General features: G+C 42.5%; 1 protein-coding gene across 9 annotated transcripts in view; it reads right to left on the bottom strand.

Annotated features, from left to right (window-relative positions):
- Positions 1-22945, bottom strand: part of fat1a (FAT atypical cadherin 1a) — a 73525-nt gene that overhangs the window by 10759 nt on the left and 39821 nt on the right. For all 9 annotated transcript variants that reach the window (XR_015117632.1, XR_015117631.1, XR_015117633.1 and 6 more), the window contains 10 exons: positions 15193-15468; positions 14748-14958; positions 10054-14127; positions 9230-9426; positions 8972-9125; positions 7400-7633; positions 3718-4104; positions 2844-3058; positions 1659-1796; positions 1313-1456 (listed from right to left, as the gene is read on the bottom strand). Coding sequence is in view for 6 of the 9 variants with exons in the window: in XM_086211866.1 (XP_086067992.1) it covers positions 1313-1456; positions 1659-1796; positions 2844-3058; positions 3718-4104; positions 7400-7633; positions 8972-9125; positions 9230-9426; positions 10054-14127; positions 14748-14958; positions 15193-15468 (6030 nt within the window). In the remaining 3 variants the exon portion in view is untranslated. The remainder of the gene's footprint in view (positions 1-1312; positions 1457-1658; positions 1797-2843; positions 3059-3717; positions 4105-7399; positions 7634-8971; positions 9126-9229; positions 9427-10053; positions 14128-14747; positions 14959-15192; positions 15469-22945) is intronic.

The following is a 22945-nucleotide window of genomic DNA, read 5'->3' as shown; positions in this document are numbered from 1 at the left end:
TGCACCCACAGAACATTGCTGATGTGGGGGAAAATGCTGCAGCAGTAACTGAATCAGTCTCGCACACATTAAATAACTCACGGATCTGCTGAAAAGAGATAAACAGAAGCGCTTCTACTTCTTTTACCTCAATAGCCACTCACTTCGTCCTGCTCTCTGAGATCGTGCTATCACAGTCACGTTAACTGGCTGTTACATTTGACAGGTGCATTTTTCTGCAATAAAATCCAATTATTGTTTTGACATAAAATTGCTAATTTGAGTCCTTTAGAGATGAAGTACACCTTCTTCTTAATCCCAGAGTGTACTTTCTGATCAAATTGAGGTGCCTTTCACAAGCTCTTGAAGAAACTGTCTAGTTGGAATAGTTTTTTTGTGATTCTCTTGCATCGTGTAACATAGGCGAGCGTGAGGCGTTTGTGTGTGTGTGTGAGTGAGAGCGAATGTAGCAGTGCAGTAAGTGCACAGTGAAGAAATGCTCCAACAAGCTAGCAACTTCAGCTCAGTCTAACTTAGGCTGGACCAGCTCTTCCAGGAAAAAAGAGGATCTTGGCCATCGGAGAGATCCTCTAACAGAACCCCTCAAGTCTGGTGAGGACGAGTACGAACAACCTCACTGCAGAGTGAGTGACTTCCTGAATGGGCTTCTGATGTGTCCCTTCTGATGACTCTGTCTGATGGTCCTTTTAACTCACTTTATTTCTCCAGTGTAAAAATAACTGCCCTTGATTGTTGTGTTTTAGTGTGATCTCGTGTTTCACTTTGATCACATCTCCTCTGTAGAGCAGTAAAGAAAGTAAAGGACTTCTTCAGGGGCAAAACAATGTTTCATTCTGACACGCTGGAGCTGTGCTTGACGTGTACATGCTAAATTACTTTTAGTAAATGGAGGCAGGAACAATGGAAGCAAATCATCTGTTTTGTTTTTTTTGTGTATCTACCAAAATCAAAAATAGAGCTGAATCCTTTTATTTTCCCTCAGTCAGCCAACCATGATCATCTGAGGATCTGCCCCCCGTCCACCCCACCTACCATACTGTATTCCTTATCCAGTCCTTATCTGCATTCTGATACTTAGCATGCAGCCTCAGTCTTCATCACCCCACCCTCTCTATCGTTGTACCCTCATCTTACCTTTGTTCTCACCCCCTCCCTCTTTATTCTTGATATTCTGGTCACATAGAGGGCCATTCTTTCTTCCTGTCCTCTTTCTGTGTCCACTAATACACCCCCTCCCCCTTTCCTCTCATCCATCAACCTCATTCTTATTCTCTCCACTTCTAATCACTCAACTGACCTCCCCGCCTCTCACCTGGATGATGAGGCTGTAGTTGGCCTGGGAGAAAAGGGGTGGGTTATCATTGACGTCTGAGATGTCGATGTTGATCATGGCGCTGCTGGAAAGAGGCGGAACGCCATTGTCTGTGGCGAGCACCATCAGGGTGTAGCCTGACGTCTGCAAGGGAAAGAGACAGAGAGTTTTCATGCACAGTCAAATCCACTTTTGTAAGCGATACTGCGATAACAGTGGCGATCGGTAAACAAGAGTCGCTATTAGACCTGACATGACTCTGCCTGGATTCTGCACAGAAAGCAATTAGTTCCTCAGTGGATTACAGCATGTGTACAGTCAGCACACCATCAGCTGCTTCGCTTACTTGCTCTCTGTCCAGCTGTCGAGCCACTTTGAGTTCTCCTCGGACCGGATCGATGGTGAAGGGGCTGCCGTTGTTACCATCCACGATGGAGTAGCGCACGTGATCGTAAGACGGCCCATCAGCATCCTCCGCCATCACCTTTGTGCCAATCAAATCACAATCAAAAAAGTCAGAAAACAAATCCTTTACAAATACTTCATATTTAGGCATAAATGTGAAATTCTAAAAGACTTGTCTTAAGAGATGGGATGGGTGAAGTCGTTGCTTGCTTGGCTCCTTCATAATGTCCAATTAAAAACAAATCTGTTGGTTTTATGAGATATATATCGATTCACTTATTTTTCAAGTCATTTTTAAACTGTAATTTTAATATTTCATGTAAGAAAAAAATACTTTGTAATTTACACTTTTTTAAAGCACTATACTCATAACATCATGCAATGGAGTGTCTAGAACCTTTCCTTGCTCCAGTTCACCATCACAGACCTTCACTTGGATGTAAATGCACACGGCACACACGCACACGCACACGCTCACGCACGCACGCACACACACACACACACACACACACACACACACACACACACACACACACACACACACAAACCCACCAAGCGTCACATATTAAAAGGGATCCCCTAAGAAATCAGTAGACAGTGAAGATTTACAAGTATGAGCAAATGGCAGTTATTAAAACTGAATTTTCTCTGGGATCATTTATATTTAGGTACATTAGACTCACAGATAAATGGCCAACAGCACAGTTCTTTTTTTTTTTGTAATAGAAGAGTGCAAAAGATAGAAAGTGCCTCATCTTTGATAGGACGCCTAATGAGTGTAACGACTTTAATGAAACTGTGTGAGCATGTGTGTCAGATACTGCACGGAAACAGAGGTGCAGTGAGCATGAAGAGCACTGGTCCTAAATTAGCTGTGCCACCAGATGGTGATTCGCCACAGGTGCAGATATGTGATAGTGGAAGCAGCGAGTAATGGGCAGAGAGGAGCGACGCTGCAAGCGAGTAAATTAACAACTAAGTGAGAGGATGAACGAACTGGCAGATGCAGCTGAAGGAAAGCTCAGTGAAAGATAAATGTCGTTCACCCTCTGTTCACTTTCACTGTAACTACCGACACCTAGAGTGTGTAAATGTCTCCCCACAGACGACTGCTCCAGCCTCTCACCATCAACACAGTTCTGCCCAGCTCAGCATCCTCGCTAACCACGGCCGTGTAGACGTCCTGGCTGAAGACAGGTCGGTTGTCATTAACATCAGTCAGGTTGATGTTCACCGTGGCCATGTCACTGAGCGGTGGTGAGCCACCATCTGTCGCCTCGATGGTGATGTAGTATTCATGGGAGACCTCATAGTCCAGCGGCTCAATAACAAAGATGTCACCTGAGGACAGAGAGGAAGAGGAAGAGTGTCAGACTGCAGGAATACCCAGCTGATTACGAATACTTAACTGTTATGTTTTACTCAAGGTAATTATTTTTGCTCCTAAAAGCTGTTTTTACAAGGCCCAAATGTATCGCAAACTAATCAAGCCACATTTTTTAATAATTCCAAAATTAAACTTGTTTACACTGATGCAGCTTGCCGTGTTCAAGGGAAAATTCTGTGAAAGATGAAAACTGTTTGAAGTGAGATTTATCTGCAAATGTTTTCATTTGCAAACACATCTGTGGTGCTGTTAATGCTATTATTTTCAGTTTATTTCCATGGAAACGTGAGATCGTGCGATCACCACTGTTGTGAAAAGATTTTAGACAGCAAGAGGAGTGTACGGGCAGGAAGACTTAATGCAAAACTCATTTAAAAGTGTCCTGTGGACTTTCTACGTAACACGCTTTCAATCACTGGAGCAATGCGGCAGAATTGTGCCTCCTGGTTTGAGTGCATAATATAAACAAAGCCGTGTAGTTTTTAAAAGCATTGCTCCATGACACTATTCGTGGTAACAAAGCCACAAGGAAAAATGATTGACTTATTTTTTCTATAAATATTTCCATTCTAGAGTTATTACACACAACCACTGCCTCCATGTGACCACGTACCTGTGCGTGGTTCCACGCTAAACATGCCATGCTCATTCCCACTGATGATGCTGTACAAGACCTCTCCGTTAGCCTCTGTGTCTCGGCTGGCTGCCTGCACTCGGAGCACTTGAGTACCTACAGCAACATCCTCAGATACGGTGGCTGTGTACTCTCTGTGTTCAAACACCGGCGGGTTATCGTTGATGTCCAGGACAGAGACCACCACCTGGCACTGGGAGGACAGACGAGGCGAGCCCTGGTCACTAGCACGGGCCTGGAGTTCATACACCGCCTGCACCTCGCGGTCAAGGGGGCGATCCAGGCTTATTACACCCGTAAGCTCGTCAATCGAGAAAAATCCATCCGCGGAATCGACCAAGGAGTAAACAATGTCGCTGTTGAGACCTGGAAAAACAGAAGGAGGACAAGTCAGTGTTTTGAATCTTGTTTGTGATGAAGTGATCTCTCAGTTTACAACCGTTCTTATCGTCTAACTGGAGACGTTTTCATCGCCGGTGAGATTGATGTCCACATCAACAGAAAGACTTCTTTTAAATACCGGGCGTACACCAGCATATTGATTCTTGAATGATTAAAAATCTTCACCCTCTATCACACACCACATCATCCATCTTTTACACAGCCTAGGATAAACAGCACCTGTAACGTCCAACGTCTAATCCATGATATTCTCATAACTCATGTCCTCCCACTAGCAAAAGGCTTCCAGCAACGAGACAGAGACATATCACAATAATAATCATAATGCCTTTCTGCAGGTGGCTCCATTTGGAATACACTATTATATTCCCATTTATCAGGTAAGTGCCCCTATCCTTGGAGGATCTCATTATCCAGCCGCCATGGAAAGCAATACTTGCGTATTTTCTCATCACTTTCAGCTGGTCCGACCATCCGGGAAACAACAGCTTGATGGCAGTTAAGTGAATGACACTGAACCACCATCAGCTTTATCGTCCCATACACATATGTTTATGATTTTACGCTGCTTATGATCCCACGTAGGAAATATTGAGGATTTTCAGTGTTACACAGTGCATTGTTTATGTATATCAGATGATTTGGTTTGGTGGACAGCTCGTCTTTTCACACAGGGTTGGGAGGATTGTTAGTGATGCACCACATGATCGGCACTTCAATGGTATCAGCAGATACCGGTCATCTTTTAAAATATATTAGTATTGGCTGATATTTATATTGGCCTGGTTTCGCTCAAGTTTTGGATTTTTTTCTTGTTATTTTCCAAATGTTTTGGATTTTTTTTTTAATTGACAATTTTTTCATGTGTTGTTCAGTGAGTGCAAACTCTATATATCATATAAAACTGTTTTTTGTGAAGATAATACCAGTAAATCGTCAAAAAACAGTTCTAAAATATTATCAGAAATTAAAAATACCAATGCCTGTCTACTGAGCACTGAAGAAAATAAATAAATTCATCAGAAATTGAGTAAAATGAGAAAAATGTAAGAAGAGAAAACAACAGTGAGGCAATGCAGAGGGCAAAGAGAGATTCAATCGGGGAGATAAAGGTCAAAGCAGAATCAGTGAAGGAATGTGTTCGCATAACTTCTAGTTTATCATAGATCAAGGGCACCAGTCTGGACTCTCTGTCTGTCTGGTTCATAACCATTCCACACTGATAAGTGCTGCCTCTCTCAGAGATAGTAACAGCAGGATGAACAGAAGAGCAGCCATGTGGGTAACTATCAAACATCTTCCAGCCAAATGGGCAGGCACATCATAGAGTGGAGGGCTGCGGCTCATAGGAGCCACCGCCAAGAACGAGTCCACGCAGAGACAGACAGAGTCAAATATCGATGAAAGATAAAGCCACCCTTTCCTCTTAGGAGGAGGGCTACATTAGGCTTCACATTTTGACGGTTGGCTGGAAAACAGGGCTGACTGAAGCCTGAGCGAACTGGGTCAAAGCTACAATGCTGCTTTCTCTTGTACACTCAGCATGATGCATGGGACTTGCCATTTGGGCGTAAAGCTTGAAGTAAAAAAAAAAATTGCTAGAAAGCCAAAAGTATCAATGTGTGATATGCAAGTGTGCTGGGGAAAAAAACGGTGCTAATCAAAGGCATTCACTTGGTGTAAGTCTAAATAGTTACTGCCCCTGGCTAAACTGCAGGGAGCACTTTTTTCTACAGCACTTCTTCAATTATCCTCAATGGTGAAAATGTGAGGTACATTTTGTGTCAGCAAAGTTCTCAGGAAGACACATCTTAATACCACCTCTTTCCTTTAATCTTTTATCATTTTGTTCGACGCGACCAAATTCTAGCGTTCAGTCTAGCTGTCAGTCCTACCCGCGACGAGGCACTGAAAGCAGGGAAATCGAAACCAAGGGCGTCGATTATGGCAGGGAACGGTTGAAAATGATTCTTGGAGCAAGAGAGGTACTGCTCCACTAAACTGAAGGTGTAATCTGGAATGACAGGCCCAATAGCTTCCTGGATAAACTCTCAAGCAGCTTAAACGTCTGTAAACTGCATGGTTTAAGTTCTGAGTCTTATCTTCACAAGCCTCTCAGTGGTTGACAAAGCTTGCTGAAAGGTGAAGAAGCTTGAGATAAATATGTGGCCCCGTGGCTCTGCAGCAGGCAATAGCAATCAGCCCCTGTGAGAATGCAGCGTGAATAAGAGAATTTCATTAGAGCGTAATGGAGCTTTTAATTTGAGGGGTTGATCATTCATGAAATTCCACATTTGTTATCCCTCTTGCTATTTAGCATCACGCTGTTGCATAATGGAGAGATAACAACCTTTGCATTGAGAGTCAGAAACAAGCCAAGACAAACGTCACGATTCTGATCATCTTTAAACAGGTTTTCACTCTGAGCGATGAAATATATGATGTTTACTTAAATGATCAAAACATTTCATGGTTTCAAGTGCATAAATATGACTTTACTGTACTCACTCGATGTTTCTTTAATTTCTTTGTTGCAGGAGTCAGAAGCAGCATTTTTTTTTGTATTTGTGTTCATGTTGTGATTTTGTACATTCTGATAACAGATTAACCAGACAGTTTTGTGTTGTCCCTTGTGTCCAAAACACATTCTCTAGACAACATGTGGCCCATTTACTGGGACCAGAGAAAGTAACAGGGCGCCACCACAGGCATTATGTTGCTGTGTTCAGTCTTTTTTGTTTAGCTTCAGTTGTGAGTCACCTCTTGTCCACAGGTAACCAACTGCATCTAATGGTCTCTTTTATTCGGAGGTTTTACTCAAAGCACTGTCAAATCTGGCCTCTCATCTTAAACCACACCAAGGGCACTAAATTACCAGCAATTCAGGATTCAGAGATGTGCCCAAGGACACTTTGACGTGCGAATGGGAGGTTTTGGCTGCCAACCATAAGATATGAGATTGGACTGCTCGACCACCCGAGGCCTGGCTGCCCATCTTAATGTAAGAATAAAGGGTTTATTTTACATAAGCAAGATGTTGAGTGGTAAATGCAGCGAGCCAATAGAACATATAACATGTGTAGGGGAGCTGTGTACTTTTTGATGTTTCTGTGACCTATTGGTCAAAGAGATTTTATCTATCTATCTATCTATCTATCTATCTATCTAAATCTATCTACCTATCTATCTATACACACACATACATATGCTTCTTTTCTCTTTTTTACAAAACAATTGTGCCTGAGAGAAGATTCCTCACCACTGTCGACGTCATTTGCTTGCAGTTTTGCCACAAACGTTCCCATCTCTGTGTTCTCAAAGACCGTAAAGGTGTACGGATCGGCTGAGAACTCCGGGGCGTTGTCGTTGACGTCCTCCACGGTGATGTGGATGTCGGCTTCACAGTAGCGCCCTCCTCCATCCACCGCCCGCACTGTGAACCGGTGCTCGTCTTGCTCCTCTCGGTTGAGGGGCTGTAAGGTTTTCAATTCCCCTGAAAGTGAGATGGAACATTTTGGATTCAGACACACATTCCTCAGAGAGGAACATGTAAATTACTCTCCCTGGAACATAACATGAACACAATTAATGAAGAGCCTGGCTTTAAGAAGAAAAACATTTTCATTCTTAGCATTCTAACCTTTATGTCTACTGGGTAAATCAGGTAAAATCATCCAGACAACTAATGGATTCTGAGAGATAAAAGAGGCGAATAAATACATAATTGAAGGCTGTGAGGTGAGACAGAACGGCAAAGAGCGTCGAGCCGAAGGAAAACATCAGACTTGGCAGCTAAGAGCAGCTTGAAAGTGTCCTGGGATGTGAGGCAGCCAACATTACCATAACCTCTCTAGAAAACTCCAGAGCCTCTTGGCGGTCCTCATATGCAATAATCCTACTTGACTGCATAAGAAAAAGACCCCCCCCCCCCCCAAAAAAAAACAAAAAAACAACAGCTCTCCCCAACAGCAGCACTGCTGCGAGAAACTCAATATTTAGGACAGCTGGATGGCATTATTGCTTCATTGTCTGCCTCGGTGTCAGCCTCCCGATGCATTAAGGCTGCATTTTGCTCAATAGAGAGAGATAATACAACAGCAGATGTGTTGTATAGTTGTTTGGTGTTGTTCCTTTCTGTATTTATTTTGCATTTATTTCTAAAACAGGTTGGTGGTGATTAACTGGCATTGTTTTGTTTGTGTTTTTTGTAACAACCTTCCCCCCCCCCCCCCCCCCCCTTTCTTCCTAGTGGCCAGATGGAGTGTCTGATTTAACAGGCCTCCCAGAATACATTATTTGCAGGCAAGACATATAGCAGTCATAAATTGAATTTAAGTTTGCAACTCGGTATTTTAGTGCGATAGTGGGTTTTCGAGTTGCCCTGAAGCAAAATTTTCTTGGCTTCTTTAATAATAATAAAAAAAAAAGGATAAAAAAAGAAAAAGAATGAATAAATAAACAACTTGGCTCCCTCATAGCTGATAATGACTTGGATACATACAGAAACACAAATAAAAACACATTTTGCATCTTAAAGAGTGTGGAATTCAAGACTGCTGTCATGCACAGCTTCAAAATCCAGCTTTGGATTTTGTGGCTTGAAGCAGAGGGCCAACAGAGTTTCATGAGGGATAAACTTGAGATGCTCCTCAATATTCCGCAAAACCTGCTACACGCAGTTATTGTGGATATTAAACAGCCCAGGAAGCAAGAAAAAAGAAATGTGTCAATCATATGAAACAAAATAAAAGGAGCAGAAATCATCACAATGGACCATCAGTACTCTTCTACAGACATTTGCAGACATGCCTGCTACTCCCCAGACACACACCTGTATCAGAGTCGATGAAGAACAATTCTGATCCAACTCCCTGGAGCTCATAGGAGATTTGGGCGTTTGAGCGGATATCGGCATCGGAGGCTGAGACCTGCAAGATGAGCCTGCTGGCGGGGGAGTCCTCTGGGACGCTCTCAGTATACAGGGACTGAGGGGGACAGATGGAGTAGAAAGAGAAAGATAGGAAAACCAGGATATATTGGCTGAATAGAACTGAAAGTAAATGAAACAAAGTGAATAAACTGACTTTACCTTTTCACACACAGGGCTGTTATCATTGGCATCCAGCACCTTGACCTCCACAACAGCTTTAGCAGTGAAGATGCCGTCACTGGCAGTGATATTAAGGAGGTAATTGTCCTTTTCTTCACGGTCCAGGGGCTTCCTGACAGAGACCTTCCATTCATTCTGAATATGTTCAATGGCAAACTGGCCAAGCGGGTCCCCTGCTGTTAGATGAAAGACAAAATATACAATTTTAGTATGATCAACAACTCAGAACTCTTGCTTTTAAGTGGGAAAGCAGGAAGCATCCTAAATTATTCAACAGATTCAAGGATAAGGATCTTTCCTCTATTTTTAACTCCAAAATATCAATTAATAATTATTGAATTCATCAGTTAACCATTCATCACTCCTTCACAAGGGAAATCCATTATTCTGAATCAAATATTTGGTACACAAGCAATCCTGCAAGAAACAACAGACAATGTACACTTGCTAATGATAGCGCCAGTTTTTGATTTCTCTCGATATTTCAAAACCCAAGCAAATTCACACTTGCTAATTAGCACCAGAGGAAGTATTTTTGCCCAGTCTGTTTCAAAGCATAATTCAGATAATTATACATTTCTATAAAATGATGACCTAAATGTTTGCCATGAGCTCCAGCAGATAAGGGACTCCTAATAGATAATAGGACTGCGTAATGTTTCAAAGATGAGATATTATCACATTAAGTGGCATAAACAGATAATGCCCCCCTAAGCTCTGTTTATGAAAAAGGGGGTTACATAAAGGAATCGGGACTCCCCAGGCTACCTAATTATCTGTTTAGCAGAATAATAAACACCCACCTGTGATGAAGTAGTTCACTTGTTTATTGATGTCCTCAGAGTCATCATCCGTGGTGCTGAGGATAGCGATCACCCCACTGGGAGGGGGGTCATCTTCACTGACTGTGCCTTTGTAGATCTCTGCGGTGAAGCGGGGCGGGTTGTCGTTCACATCGGCGACTGTCACCTCCACTCTAGTGTCGGCCACGTGTTGGACTTTATCCCCTTGGTCCGTGGCTAGAACTGTAACTAGGTATTTGCTGATCTTTTCCCGATCTAGCTCCTTTAAGGTGGTCAACCAGCCAGTTTCACCATTAACAGCAAACAGCTCTGAGATTTCCGCTGAGTTCTGTTTGGGGTCAAGGCTGTAGACGATGTGGCCATTGGTCCCAGAGTCTTGGTCTGTGGCCTTGACTTGAATAACTTGCGCTCCAGTTGGGAGGTTTTCCACGATGACTGCCTCATAAGGATCTGACTCAAAGACAGGCTTGTTGTCATTGAGATCTTTGACTTGGATGTTTATACTGACAGATGCAACTATCTCATAGTTCTCCTGCTTGGTTTGGGCAGTCAGTGTGAGTTGGTACCATTTGGTGGTCTCATGATCGAGGTTCTTCTGAAGCTTCAGAGCACCGGTGTCTCTGTCTACAACAAACACCTCATTTTCATTACTCTCTGGAGTGTTGCCCTTCACAAGGCTGTACAGGACCGTCTGCTCACTCTCTGCCTGGATCACATCGATTTCTGTGCCAATGGGAATGTCTTCAGCAATTGTGTAACGGTAATGTGGTTCAGCAAACTTGGGTATTGAGGTCTCTGGTGTGACGATCCTAATGTAAACCTGTACAAGGGAGTGTTTGGGTGGATTCCCTGTGTCTTTTGCCCTCACGAAGAAGGCATAGAGGTCACTTTCAAGTCCAATGAGACTCTCCTTGGTTACAATGACCCCAGAGGTTCGGTGGATTTCGAAGTTCTCTGCCACATTTTCAACATCTGCTTCGATGGAATACTCAATGTCAGCATTGCTTCCCTCATCCATGTCTGAAGCAGCAATTTTAACCACAGATGTTCCCCTTGGGACATCTGATGTAATTGTGGCTTTATACTCAATTGCCCTGAACTGTGGTGCATTGTCATTGACATCTGTTAGAATGACATTCACAATACAAAAGCCTACTTTTCCACCACCATCCTTCGCCATGAGAGATATAGGAATAACCTTCTCTAAGGTATTCTCACGATCAAGACTCTCCAAAGTAAAAATCTCTCCTTTTTCATTGATAGAAAACTTGTCTTTAGCCAAATCATTGACAATATGGTATGTTATTTGCCCATAAATGCCTTCATCATCATCTGTTGCTTTTGCCTCTGCTACTGAGGTACCAACAGGTGAGTTTTCAACAAGCTCAACTACATAGTCCACCTGAGAGAAGGTGGGGCTATGGAAGTTGGCACCAATAACCACCACCACCACGAGGGCTGAGGTTCTGAATACACCATCTGATACCGACACATTGAGGTTGTACAAACTCTGCATGTGTGGCCTACGATGGTTGGAAATTACGATGGCACCAGTGTGTTTGTCTATGGCAAAATTCTGATCCTCATTTCCAGATATGATGGAGAACTCCAACTTGTTTGAGTCAGAGCTATCAGCATCAGAGGCCTGGAGTTGGGTGATGAAGTGTCCACGCGAGGCCAATTCGCTGATGGTACTTTTATATGTTTGCTCTGTGAATGTTGGAGCGTTGTCATTAAGGTCGGTTACATCTATAGTTACAATGACATCACTGGAGAGGGCTGGAACTCCTCCGTCTACAACGCGGACCCTCAATTTGTGCTGTTGGATCTCCTCATGATCAAGAACTTGGGCTGTAGAGATGATTCCTGTGTCACGGTCAATAGTGAAATATTCTGTAGACTTCCCCTTCTCCTCAACCAACTGGAAGAATACTTCTTGGTTGTTTCCAGTATCAGAATCTTTGGCATCAACCTGCAAAACTGATGTCCCGATGACAGAGGCCTCCGAGATATTGGCATAGTAGGCCTTTGAGAGGAAAAATGGAGCGTTGTCGTTCACGTCTTCAAGTATAATATCTACAAATACATCTGAGTGTGCACCGGTGAGGGAGTCTGTGGCCTTCACATTCAGTTTATAAGCAGGATGTGTCTCAAAGTCCAGCGGCTGAATGACATGAAGAACACCTGTATTGAAGTCAATAGAGAACTGTTTGAAGGGATCTCCCTCAGAGATGGTGTAGACAATACGAGGCCCTTCAGAATCACTGGCTTGTACATGAACCACAGGCGAGTGCAACTGAATATTTTCAGGGATTTCAATGCTGTAGAAAGGTTTCTCAAACACGGGCGTTGCTTTGTTAACCACTGTTATTGGTACTTCGACTTCTGCTGACAGTGCTGGGTCACCATTATCTCTGGCAATAACAACAATAACAAAGTCTGTGTTAAGAGACTCTTTCTCAAACTTCTTTTTGAGTGAGATTTCTCCAGATGGACTCATTTGGAAGTGCTCCTGGTGTTCTTGCAGATGATAATAGATTTCGGCATTCGCACCCAGGTCTTTGTCCACTGCTGTCACCTGTCTGATAACCTGGCCTTCCTCTGCATCCATTTGGACCAACGCATGATAGGGAAGGTTCACAAACATAGGCTTGTTGTCATTGACATCTTCCACTATCACAGTTAAGAGGACGTGAGCTCCGTCTTGAGATTTGTCCTCCCTGGTGACTTCAATAACAAAATCGAATGTGTCCTGCACCTCACGATCAAATGCAATTCCAGTGGTTGAAACTACCCCAGAAGTGCGGCTGATTTCAAACCGGCTGTCAGGATTTAAAATTTTGTAAAACAAAGGCTCGTTCACCTGGTTTCCAACGGCAGCAATGACTGCAAGTGTTTTCTTCTCTGATGAGTTTTCTTGGATGTAAGCTTTGTAAGACTCTCTGGTGAACTTCAGCTTGCTCTCCTTATTTTCTTTGACATTTATCTTTACTGTTGCAACTGTAGCAAATCTTCCATCTGAAACCCTCACCTTCAACTCATATCTGCTCCTGAGTTGCGTGACATTATGAACTGAGATTGTGCCTGTGTTTGGATCCATTTTAAACTTGTCCCCAATATTACCTTCAGATATGGAGAACAGCAGTTTTGAGTTAGGTCCAGAGTCCAAGTCTGTAGCATTCACTTGAATGACTTCTACTCCTTTGTATGTTGGCACTACGATGGTTGTCTCATACACATCTTGGCTGAACACTGGCGAACAGTCGTTAACATCAATGACTTCAATGGTCACATTGGCCGCTGTCTCAGCAAACAACCGTGGCATTCCTAGATCATGGACTTGGACAGAGAAGCGAAAAATGCTCCTTTGTTCATAATCCAAGGTTGTTGTGATTCTGATAGCTCCTGTGCTGGAGTCAATGGCAAAATAGTTTAGAGCAAAAGGTTCCACAATTTGATAAATGAGCATGGCGTTGTGGTCACCATCAGCATCAGATGCTCGAATGACAAAAGGGGTGTTTTCACGAGTAAGAACAACACTGTTGACAGACGCAGACTCGCTGATCACACCTTTGAATTCCCGCTGGACAAATACAGGGGCATTGTCGTTTTCATCCTTCAAATGAATCAGAAGCGTTGTGTTGCTGGCAAGTCCGGCCATGTTGGTGCCTTGTATGATAAGCTTGTATTGAGCGGTGGTCTCATAATCTAAAGCTTTCTGGGTCACAACCACCCCAGAGTTTGGGTTTATATCAAAAGCATTGTTGATGTTGCCGCCTTTTATTTGATAGAAAACAGATGACTGACTGACAGCTGTGACCAAATTCACGAAACTTCCTGGGTGGGCCAATTCGCTGACTTCTGCAGAATACTCCTTCTCAGTGAATCTGGGGGCTGCATTGTCAGAAACAGTTACCGCGATGTGTACAGTGGCAGTAGTTGACAGTGGAGATAATCCTTTATCAGATGCCTTGACAATGAGTTCAAACAGGGTCTTGCTGCTGCGATTGAGCTCTTTGGCGACTGTGATTGTCCCCAGGATGGGGTCGATGGCAAATGAGTTCGCAATGTTTCCTGTCAGAAAAAGACGACAGGGAAAAAACGTTTTTGTGGATGTTGTGAAATAATAAAATTATTAATAAATAAATAATGGCTGTCAATCAATTAAAAGGACTATCAAACAAATCGGCTGAAAAATATTTTACCACATGTTCTGAAAACCAGATGAGATTAGCATTCAAGTGTAAACATATGTCTAACTCCAAATGGTCAGCAGTGCTGCTGTGCATTAGACCACTCACTCACAGCCCCCAGTTTGACTCCAAACACATTATAATGCAATTACATTAAGTCATCTGAGCCATTTCAAATATGCATGTCTTCAAATGAAAGGCTAATAGCTTCATGCGGCTCATTCTCATAACAACACTTATTGTTGCAGAATATACGGTGGGAAATTCTGAGGCAGGGGACCCGACCATTTCCTACATACTCGGGAGTTCCCATGGACAAAGTCCTCAATATTCTTCTGCTACTTGTAAAGTATTCCATTCATCATCCAGATCAAGTGGGCTGCAGAATTCATCATGACTCATACATTTTAACGAGCTGACTTCATTTGCATTATTCTACAATGACAGCTTTCTCCTATCAAAAGAAATTGTAGCTATATGGGAGTTGGAAAGCAACTTTACCTGATTCAATGCTGTAGTTGATCTCCGCGTTCTGGCCCTTATCTTTATCAAGAGCTGTGACCTGGAGAACAGCTGAGCCAATAGCAGCAGATTCAAACACACGGCCAGAATAAGGTGTGCCTATAAACCATGGTGCATTGTCGTTGGTGTCCTCTACATTGACAATAACACGGACGAGGTTCCTCTTTACTGGGATGTCCTGATCTCGCACCTAGAGCAAAGGATTTCAGGAAAAAAAACAGACAGGAGAAGGGAGAGGAGGAGGAGGAAAAGCAATGACAGAGGAGAGAATTAGTCCTCAAAGAATAGTTTCATCCTCCACAGAAACATCACAATGCTGAAAACTACTCATATTTTGGAACGCCTCAAGTCAAAAAAGCATGTTTTTGTTGCAGTGTATAACTCTCTACTCTTGAATATTGTGATACTGATAATTGTTCCGTACCATGACAGTGAGGATATGGGTATGCATAGTCTCGTGGTCCAGTGGTTCGGCAGTGTACAGGGTGCCTGTTCCCGGGTCTAATTTGAACTTCTTCAGACTAAAGGGATCGGTGCTGCTCAAGAGTGTAAAGGTCAGTTTGTTCTTCTCATCTTCATCAACAGCGCTGATCTGCAGAACCTCAGTCCCAGCCGGAGTGTCTTCAGGCACGTTCACGTCATACTTAGGCTGAGAGAACTGTGGTCTGTGATTGTTGGTGTCGATGACACGGATGAGCACCTGTCAGGATAAATGAGATGTGTCATGCACCACATGACATAACCTTCTCTGTCATGACAAGCATTTTGAAATTATTTTCTTTACATTGTTTAATTAATGATCATGGACGTCATATTTGCAAAGGATAACTGATGGAAGAATCATTTACATGATATTGTACTGTACAAGAGAAGTGATCACCAACTTATGTTAGGATTCAAGGACTACTTTAATATCTGTGGACAGATAAGGAAAGGCAGATAAGCAGACTACACTTGAAGAAGGCTGACATAGTTTTGAAATATGTGCTACATGACCAGAAAACACAGAGAATAGATGCTCTTATATTCCCTTGTGCTAAAAAGATCGAAAACCTACAAAAACCAGAATGCACTTGGCTTACTGCCTGCTAAGGCCACTCCCAGGCTGCTTTCAACTGAAAGAAGCTGCTTTTCTGTCTATTGATTTTGATGATGAAGAGGAACTGTCAAACCCCCTGGAGCAAAACACCAGGTAAGACTGTTGCCAGAGTACAATGTGTGCACTATGGCAACAGTATTTTGTATTAAATTGTATTTTGAAAGAGACAGTAATCGTGGAGGAGCATTGGGTGCAGGCCAAGTATCATAAATACTAAATATGCAATGTAAGTAACTGAAGGACATGTTAATAATTCCTTTTACCTACAGTCTCTTTCACATGCACACACTCACAGTGAGGACATTCATTAGTTAATACATGTTCCCATAACCAAGAACCAAAAGCCTGCACCTAAACCTGATCCAGGAGATCAAATCTTAACCCCCAAACCGATCAGGGTCTCAGAAAGGGAGACAAACCAAAATGCACCCCCACTAAGATGGTTAAAAACTCAAATAGGTACTCACAAAGATAGCTGTACACACACACACACACACACACACAGAAGAACAATGAACAGATACCTGTAGACCAGATCAATACGTATGAGAGCAAAAGCAATATTTTAACTGAATGGCCACTTGATGCTGCGAACAGTGAAAACAAGAAATCAATGCCCAATAACCACAATGCAGCCAAACAAATTACCAGCTACATTAGGAAGCTGTGTGAGAACACACGTGAACATCTCTTAACCCCATGAGTTAATTGTATCAATATGAAGTATTTCAATGTAAAATACTTTCAGCACACGCCGTTCTCATATTGGACAGGATTTTTAAAAAGTGCAGTGACTCTCTTTTTCTTCACCCCACTACAAAGAATCTAACGTCCCCTAACTGTAAAATTCCACTGGGAGAATGTTTTATCAACACCAGCCACTCGTCTAGTGGACTTCCGACAGAGGATTATGGAGAGCTGTTGGAATGCCATCTCTCCTTCCCAGACCAGCGAGGGGCTTCTACCGTTGCCAAACATGGGGAACAAAGGGATCAGCCCAGATTAGACACCTGCATACCAGACACCAGGGGGTGATGTCCCGTAAGGAAACAGACCAAGCTGAGCTGCTTGAAGCTGAAACACTGAAGGACACTGCAGTCACACTGACCACTTGACAGCTCACCAGCTGACCCCAATTTTGTCAGATCTCTCGTCAACACACTGTTGTGTCCGTTTCGAAGCCGTTTGTTGAGCATGAGAACATATATGAGAGACAAATATAGACTCAACCTGACAGGAGTGATAACATTTACAATCTGCTGTGTGCCATGATGCTGGCAAGGCTGCTGAGGCTCACAGATGTCATCATGCCAGGGGAGCGTTGGCCTGCATGCCATCTATCATTGCTGGATGCTTGCCATTAAGTCTTGCATGTCATAAGTGACCAAAATCACACTGTTAAACAGATCCTCATGTAAAATAAACACACGCTTTTCCCTGAAAACACTGACGAAATTGGGCCACTGGTGCACGTTGTGTGCTTTGCAGCCTAATATATCGCATTCCACTCGTCTTCTCATGTCATGCCAAACACCATACAGAACCAGATCCCCGACGTCTCACAATCCACCTTTTACACACAGATGCACAGAAATGTGCACCTCCACACATACAGCCACACAAAGAAGCTGTCCAATATATCTCAATCTGGCCAGCATCAGATAGCATGTCTTGTGAATAGTGAGTAAGGTGCAGAGAGCTGATAATGCTGTCAAGAGGAATAAAGGCGTTGAATCTGGTTAGTAGTCTCCACAAAGACGCACAATGTTCCATTTTATATATTTTATAAAGCACACAAAAGGCTATTCAGCAGCCATCCATCTACTACACACACACACACACACACACACACACACACACACACACACACACACACTTCCCCCTGCAAGGCAACTCTACAATACTTCAAAAGGAACTTTGCCCCCAAACATCACAAAGTAGCATGATGAAGCCTGACTGTGGCAGAAATGCTGGGGTACAAGAAAACTCGGTAGTCTTTGTAAATGGCTTCTGCTGAGAATGCTGGAGAGGAGCACGTTTGGGATTGAGACGCAGACGTGACAGACGGAGTTACAAAAGGAAAAAAAGAAAACTGCTGTGAGAATGAGAGAAGTTTAACAGAGAGAAACAAAGAAAGCTAAGAGAAATTGTCAAATTTAGAAAACACAGGTTGTGAGTGAGAGAAATAAACAAATGGCTAAGAATAAAATGTTACAAAAAAAAACCCTGTCTCAGAAATAATAGTCAGCTTTGATAGTGAGAAAATATTCAGAGTGCGAGTGAAATCAGGTGCAACTCTGAGTGAGAGACATAAAGAGTTGTTGTAATGTGGACTGAGATAACATGCGAAGCGGGAGACCAGGAACAGATTGTGAGCTGAACAGCTTGAGGTACAACTACACAGCCAAGAGAGGATGTCATCTAGCAGGAGATGGGGGAGGGGAGGCTGGGCCACATGCCGAGGCTGCCTTGTTGGCGTGGCTCCTGGCTATGAGGTGCCTGAGCTGGAATGTGGCACCCCTTGTCTCCATCAGCTGATCCTTCAGAGACTCCTTCGTGGGACCGTAATGTCCAACGGAAAGCTCTCAACAGAAGGGCCAACTGTTTTACACAGACCTCCCACAGACTAGGGACCCTCGTACACTCTAGTCATTTTGTATGTGCACATTTCAGTTTTCAGTTTCTAAGTTTGTCACTGTAATTTGAAACTAAAGAACAAAAATGTGACAATGAACAGAACAGTGCCTTCTTCATGATGAAATACCTTTTGTGCAGGATCCAGAAAAGGACATGCGGGAGCTTTCTTTGTGCTCATTGTCCTCCTGTGCCATGCGTAGGAGAGGAAGCCCCCCTACCAGGTGGCAGGTTCTGGGCAAAGGCAGGGCACTGGCAGCGAGTACTCATACATGTTCCCAAAACAGGATTAACACAGCCCACTACAAACAGAGGTCCAGTGTTCTTGTTTTGTGCTTTATTCTAATCAAAAGAATAATCATCATCTGCCTGCGAGATTGGAGATTTTTGAAAAACAGTAAAAGGAGAAGATAAAAAAGAAAGACAAAGAGTTACAACAAAGAGAAAGAGAGGAGATAGAGAGAGAGAACAAAAAGAGAAAAAAACCCACTCAACTAAGAGAGAAAATAGGCCAGCCCGACTGCCAGCACAGATCCACATGACTTTGATTTGAGGAGGAGATAAGTTTCACTCTTTCACGAGGTGTGGTGTTTGTGTGTGTGTGTGTGTGCGGGCGGGCGTGTGTGTGATTGGGTAGATCTAATTTGCAGTAAAATTCTGCCTTTCAGAAGGTAAAGAAAATGCTGTTAAGAAGAGAAGAAAAAGATCTCATACACGATGACAACCAATTAGCAGCTCGCTAGCATACGCTTTCCAACTGAAATCATGAGTTTGGTTAATGCTGCAAGAACATTAGAAGGCATTTCATGGAGAAAACAGATTACCTAACATCCGATTGACTCCAATATAATAGCAGAGACACTATATAAAAAGAGACCGACCACTTCTGGAATCCTATATTAAAACAAAGTCTCTGCAGTCCAGATCTAGCCAGTATTTGTTGCACTGATACAAGAACAAAGTTGGGATTCATTCATCAGCAACAAATGATCTCACTTGCAAACTGATACACTGTTTAGTATAAACTGGCGTCATGAAACTTTGCACACGTTTTCACCCTTTTTAAGAATTCTTTTTTTAAAAAAGAGTGATTCTGTACATAATTTTCTATATCCCAGAGACTTTTGAGAGTGCAGTGATGGATTTCTACCATTTCAGCCTGGTCTTGTTAGCCTGAAATAACTGCACACAAGTGTTACCCAGATGGCTGCCAAGTGGTGAGATTTTCCTTGAAGGACTTTGGTAATGAATTACAGATTTGAATTTTTCTTCAAGGGGCTATTTCTAATACTATACCATCAGGTTGAATAATTTGCTAACTTGGTCATTAAAGCAAATGAGAAAACCTGCCCTAGAAAATGGCTAATTATTACTAGGGAGTGGGAAAAAAAAAACTTGTGTGCGCTGCCAGCAAGAATTACTTCGAATTTTCTTTTCAAACTCCTTGATGAGTAACACTGAATACAACCAGTATTGACAAGTAACAAGCCAGAACATTCAAAGATGGATTTGCTGAAACATTTAGCAGCACGACTTTATCCTCTGTATATTTCATCTCCAAAGAATATTTCAAAGTTGACCAACTTGTACAGAGTCAGACAGTTGTATGTTTGCTAGCCTTCTATTTGCTTCAAAAGCCTCCAGCTGACCATGGTGCTGCCTTCACTCAGATGACTATTTCCCGGTGAAATCCTTAAAAACAGGTGTGTGCCACTATGCACGGGTTGTTACTCAGCTCCACCTTAACAAGCACTTTCGATGTTCTTAAGAATTTCAACATTTCATAGCCATCTGGTTTTCTTTAATACATATTTTTTGCAAGAAGAGTGCCTTGGACCTTTCTCTCTTTTTTTTGGGAACTTTTGTCTTCCCTACCAATGACAGCCTTCTTTACAGTTGTTTGATCTTCTGAGCATTCTGAACCTCTTTCTTCTAAAACAAAAAATAAAAAAGTGATGCATCTGTATGTCTAGTGCAGGCACCTATTTGGCTCTCAGCATATCCTGTGCAGCTGCTCTACATCACCGAGCGTGGATTATGGAGCATACAAATTCACTAGTTCAGAAGTTCAGAAACCAGCCGACCTACAGTGTTGGTCAGCTGCGTCGAGAATAACCTACAAACTGACACTCATCTCCATGTCAGTCGATCAGTCACAGTACTATGATGCACAAATGAACCATGCAAATATCAAGACAGCGAGGGGAAAAAAAAAAAAAGGTGCAGCGTTGCAGGCGATTCATGTGATGATTCTTTGACCAACTTCTTCAGCACTCCAGGCAAGAGAACTGCCAAACAGAGGTTACATTTACTGAGCAGCTCATTCAGCAGTTCTAGAGTTGCAACTGTACCGTCCTTTACAATGGGTGCAGCATACTTGCAAGTACAGAAGGATTTAATGAGAGGTTATATTCAAGAGTTCAACTCCACGTATTCAAGTGATGAACAAGTACATTTTTCTGATCTTCTTTCTACACTCACATGTCATGCATTGGAAGAAAAAAAAGCAGGCCTGCGAGAGAAAGTCTGACATGGTGTCATGAGATTAAATTCAAACCAGCATTCCAAAAAGTTTGTGTGGTTTGTCCATGTACCTGAGTATAATGCAGTTTCACAGAAAGTGAAGTAAACTGTGCAACCTGAAACTTTTGAAGTTATGCGATACTGTGTGCATAAATGAGCAGAAAATTAAATCATTCTCCATAATGTGAAAGGGTTGCTGGTACGGACGGTCACACTGAAAATCAAGCCCTGCTGAGAATTAGACTTTTTTTTGAATAAGTTAACCTTTGAATGTGATTAATTTGACTTAAAATGTCACTGCAAGCCGGATTGCTGGGAGACTTTTAAGTAAGTGTCTGTTGCCAGGGCTTTTAAGAAAAGTGCTTCACAAGGAGAGAAAATCATGGTTGAGAAAATAGCTGCGCCATGTTTTTTTTTTTTTCAAGGCTCTGCTCTAAATTAAAGGACGTGCTGCTTCCGTGGATGAGCTGCAAAATGCCAGTGAAGGCGGCGCTTCATCCGAGGCTCAGCGGAGCACAGAAGCCAGATGATGAAAGGCTTTATTCATACAAAGTGACAACAAATAGACTCTTTCCCAGCTACAGTTCTCTGAAGCTCCCCTTTGAGGACAAAGGACAAAACATTTGAATACAGCGATCCCATATGACACAAACTACCATGTAGGAATGTTGAAAATCTCATGGACAAGGCATGACGGTCGTAACAAAAACCAAAGGCAACTTGTGTGCTTGAAAGCTTGTATTATGGCAGCTTTGGTATCAGCTGGAAAGCAAGATATATGGCTGTGTGACTTAAATGTTAATACATGAGGAGCACGCATTTCAAATCAGTCTTTGAATGTTTCTTCATTAAAATGTTCACGTAGATGCAGTGTTGTCACTTTTAATTCAAACCACCCAGTTTGAATAAAAGCTTCTTTCATGATCACTGCTGGCTGTGGAGTGAGTACGCTTGTATATACAGTACATGAGTGTAATATTTATTTGCTCATGTAGGAGTTCATTCAGAAAAGCTGAGGCAATCTGTTCATCTCAGCAAAAAAAAGAGAGAGAGCGAGAGCAGGTTCAGAGGTTCAGCAGGAGAAGAGGGGCTCAAGAATGCACACTTCAAAAAAAAAAAAACTTGGCTAGATATCAACATCATCGCAGCAGCCTCGTGTCGGGGATGAGACAATGGAAGATTCCTGGAGCTCAACTGAAAGGGTGGAACAGATGAGGAGGAGGAGGAGGAGGATGAAGAATGCTTCCAACCCATATCATGGTTTGGTTTCCATCAAGCCTGCTATTTTCCTTTTTTATTGCTTGATGAAGAAATAACATTCCCATCTGATGAATTGATAGGAAGATTAGGCGACCTGCATATGCCATCAAAACAATGCCAACACTGTAACGCTGTCTAAAAAGCTGAAATGATTAGCTGATTCCTGATACGTTGATTGACACAACTCTCATCGGTAGTAATTTTGTTAATCTCTTAATCACTTTTAGAGAGAATAAATTGAAATTGCAGCTTCTGAGTAGCAAATATTTGCTTCCATTGTATTTAGTTAATTGAACTTATCAGGGATACACAATATATCAGCATTCTTGTCATCGCTGGCCACTTTAGGTTATGTTTTTTTACATTAAATACTGCTCTGCTCGTACCTCAGTCATTTGGATATCAGTGCCCCCTTATAGACTTTTTTGTTGGCTATTAAAGGCAGTTTGAGCGTATGAACTTGGGCTGATTATGGGGACCTTCTTTGAAAGTTATGACTCAAAACATTTACTGACTAATTTGAATAATATATGGTTGATTCATTTGTCAAAGCAATGACGAAAATAATTAACGGCAGCCTGGATTCTATTTCAACCTTTAAAGTATGACGCCAAAACAACTGTCATCTTCTCATTTTCCTAAACGCCTTCCCATCGGTCAG

Source organism: Aulostomus chinensis, chromosome 8 (assembly GCF_037954235.1).
Source record: "Aulostomus chinensis isolate RoL2024-O1b breed Wild chromosome 8, RoL_Achi_v1.0, whole genome shotgun sequence".
Taxonomy (NCBI): domain Eukaryota; kingdom Metazoa; phylum Chordata; class Actinopteri; order Syngnathiformes; family Aulostomidae; genus Aulostomus; species Aulostomus chinensis.
The sequence above is the reverse complement of the archived record's forward strand: the minus strand, read 5'-3'. Positions and strand labels throughout refer to the sequence as shown.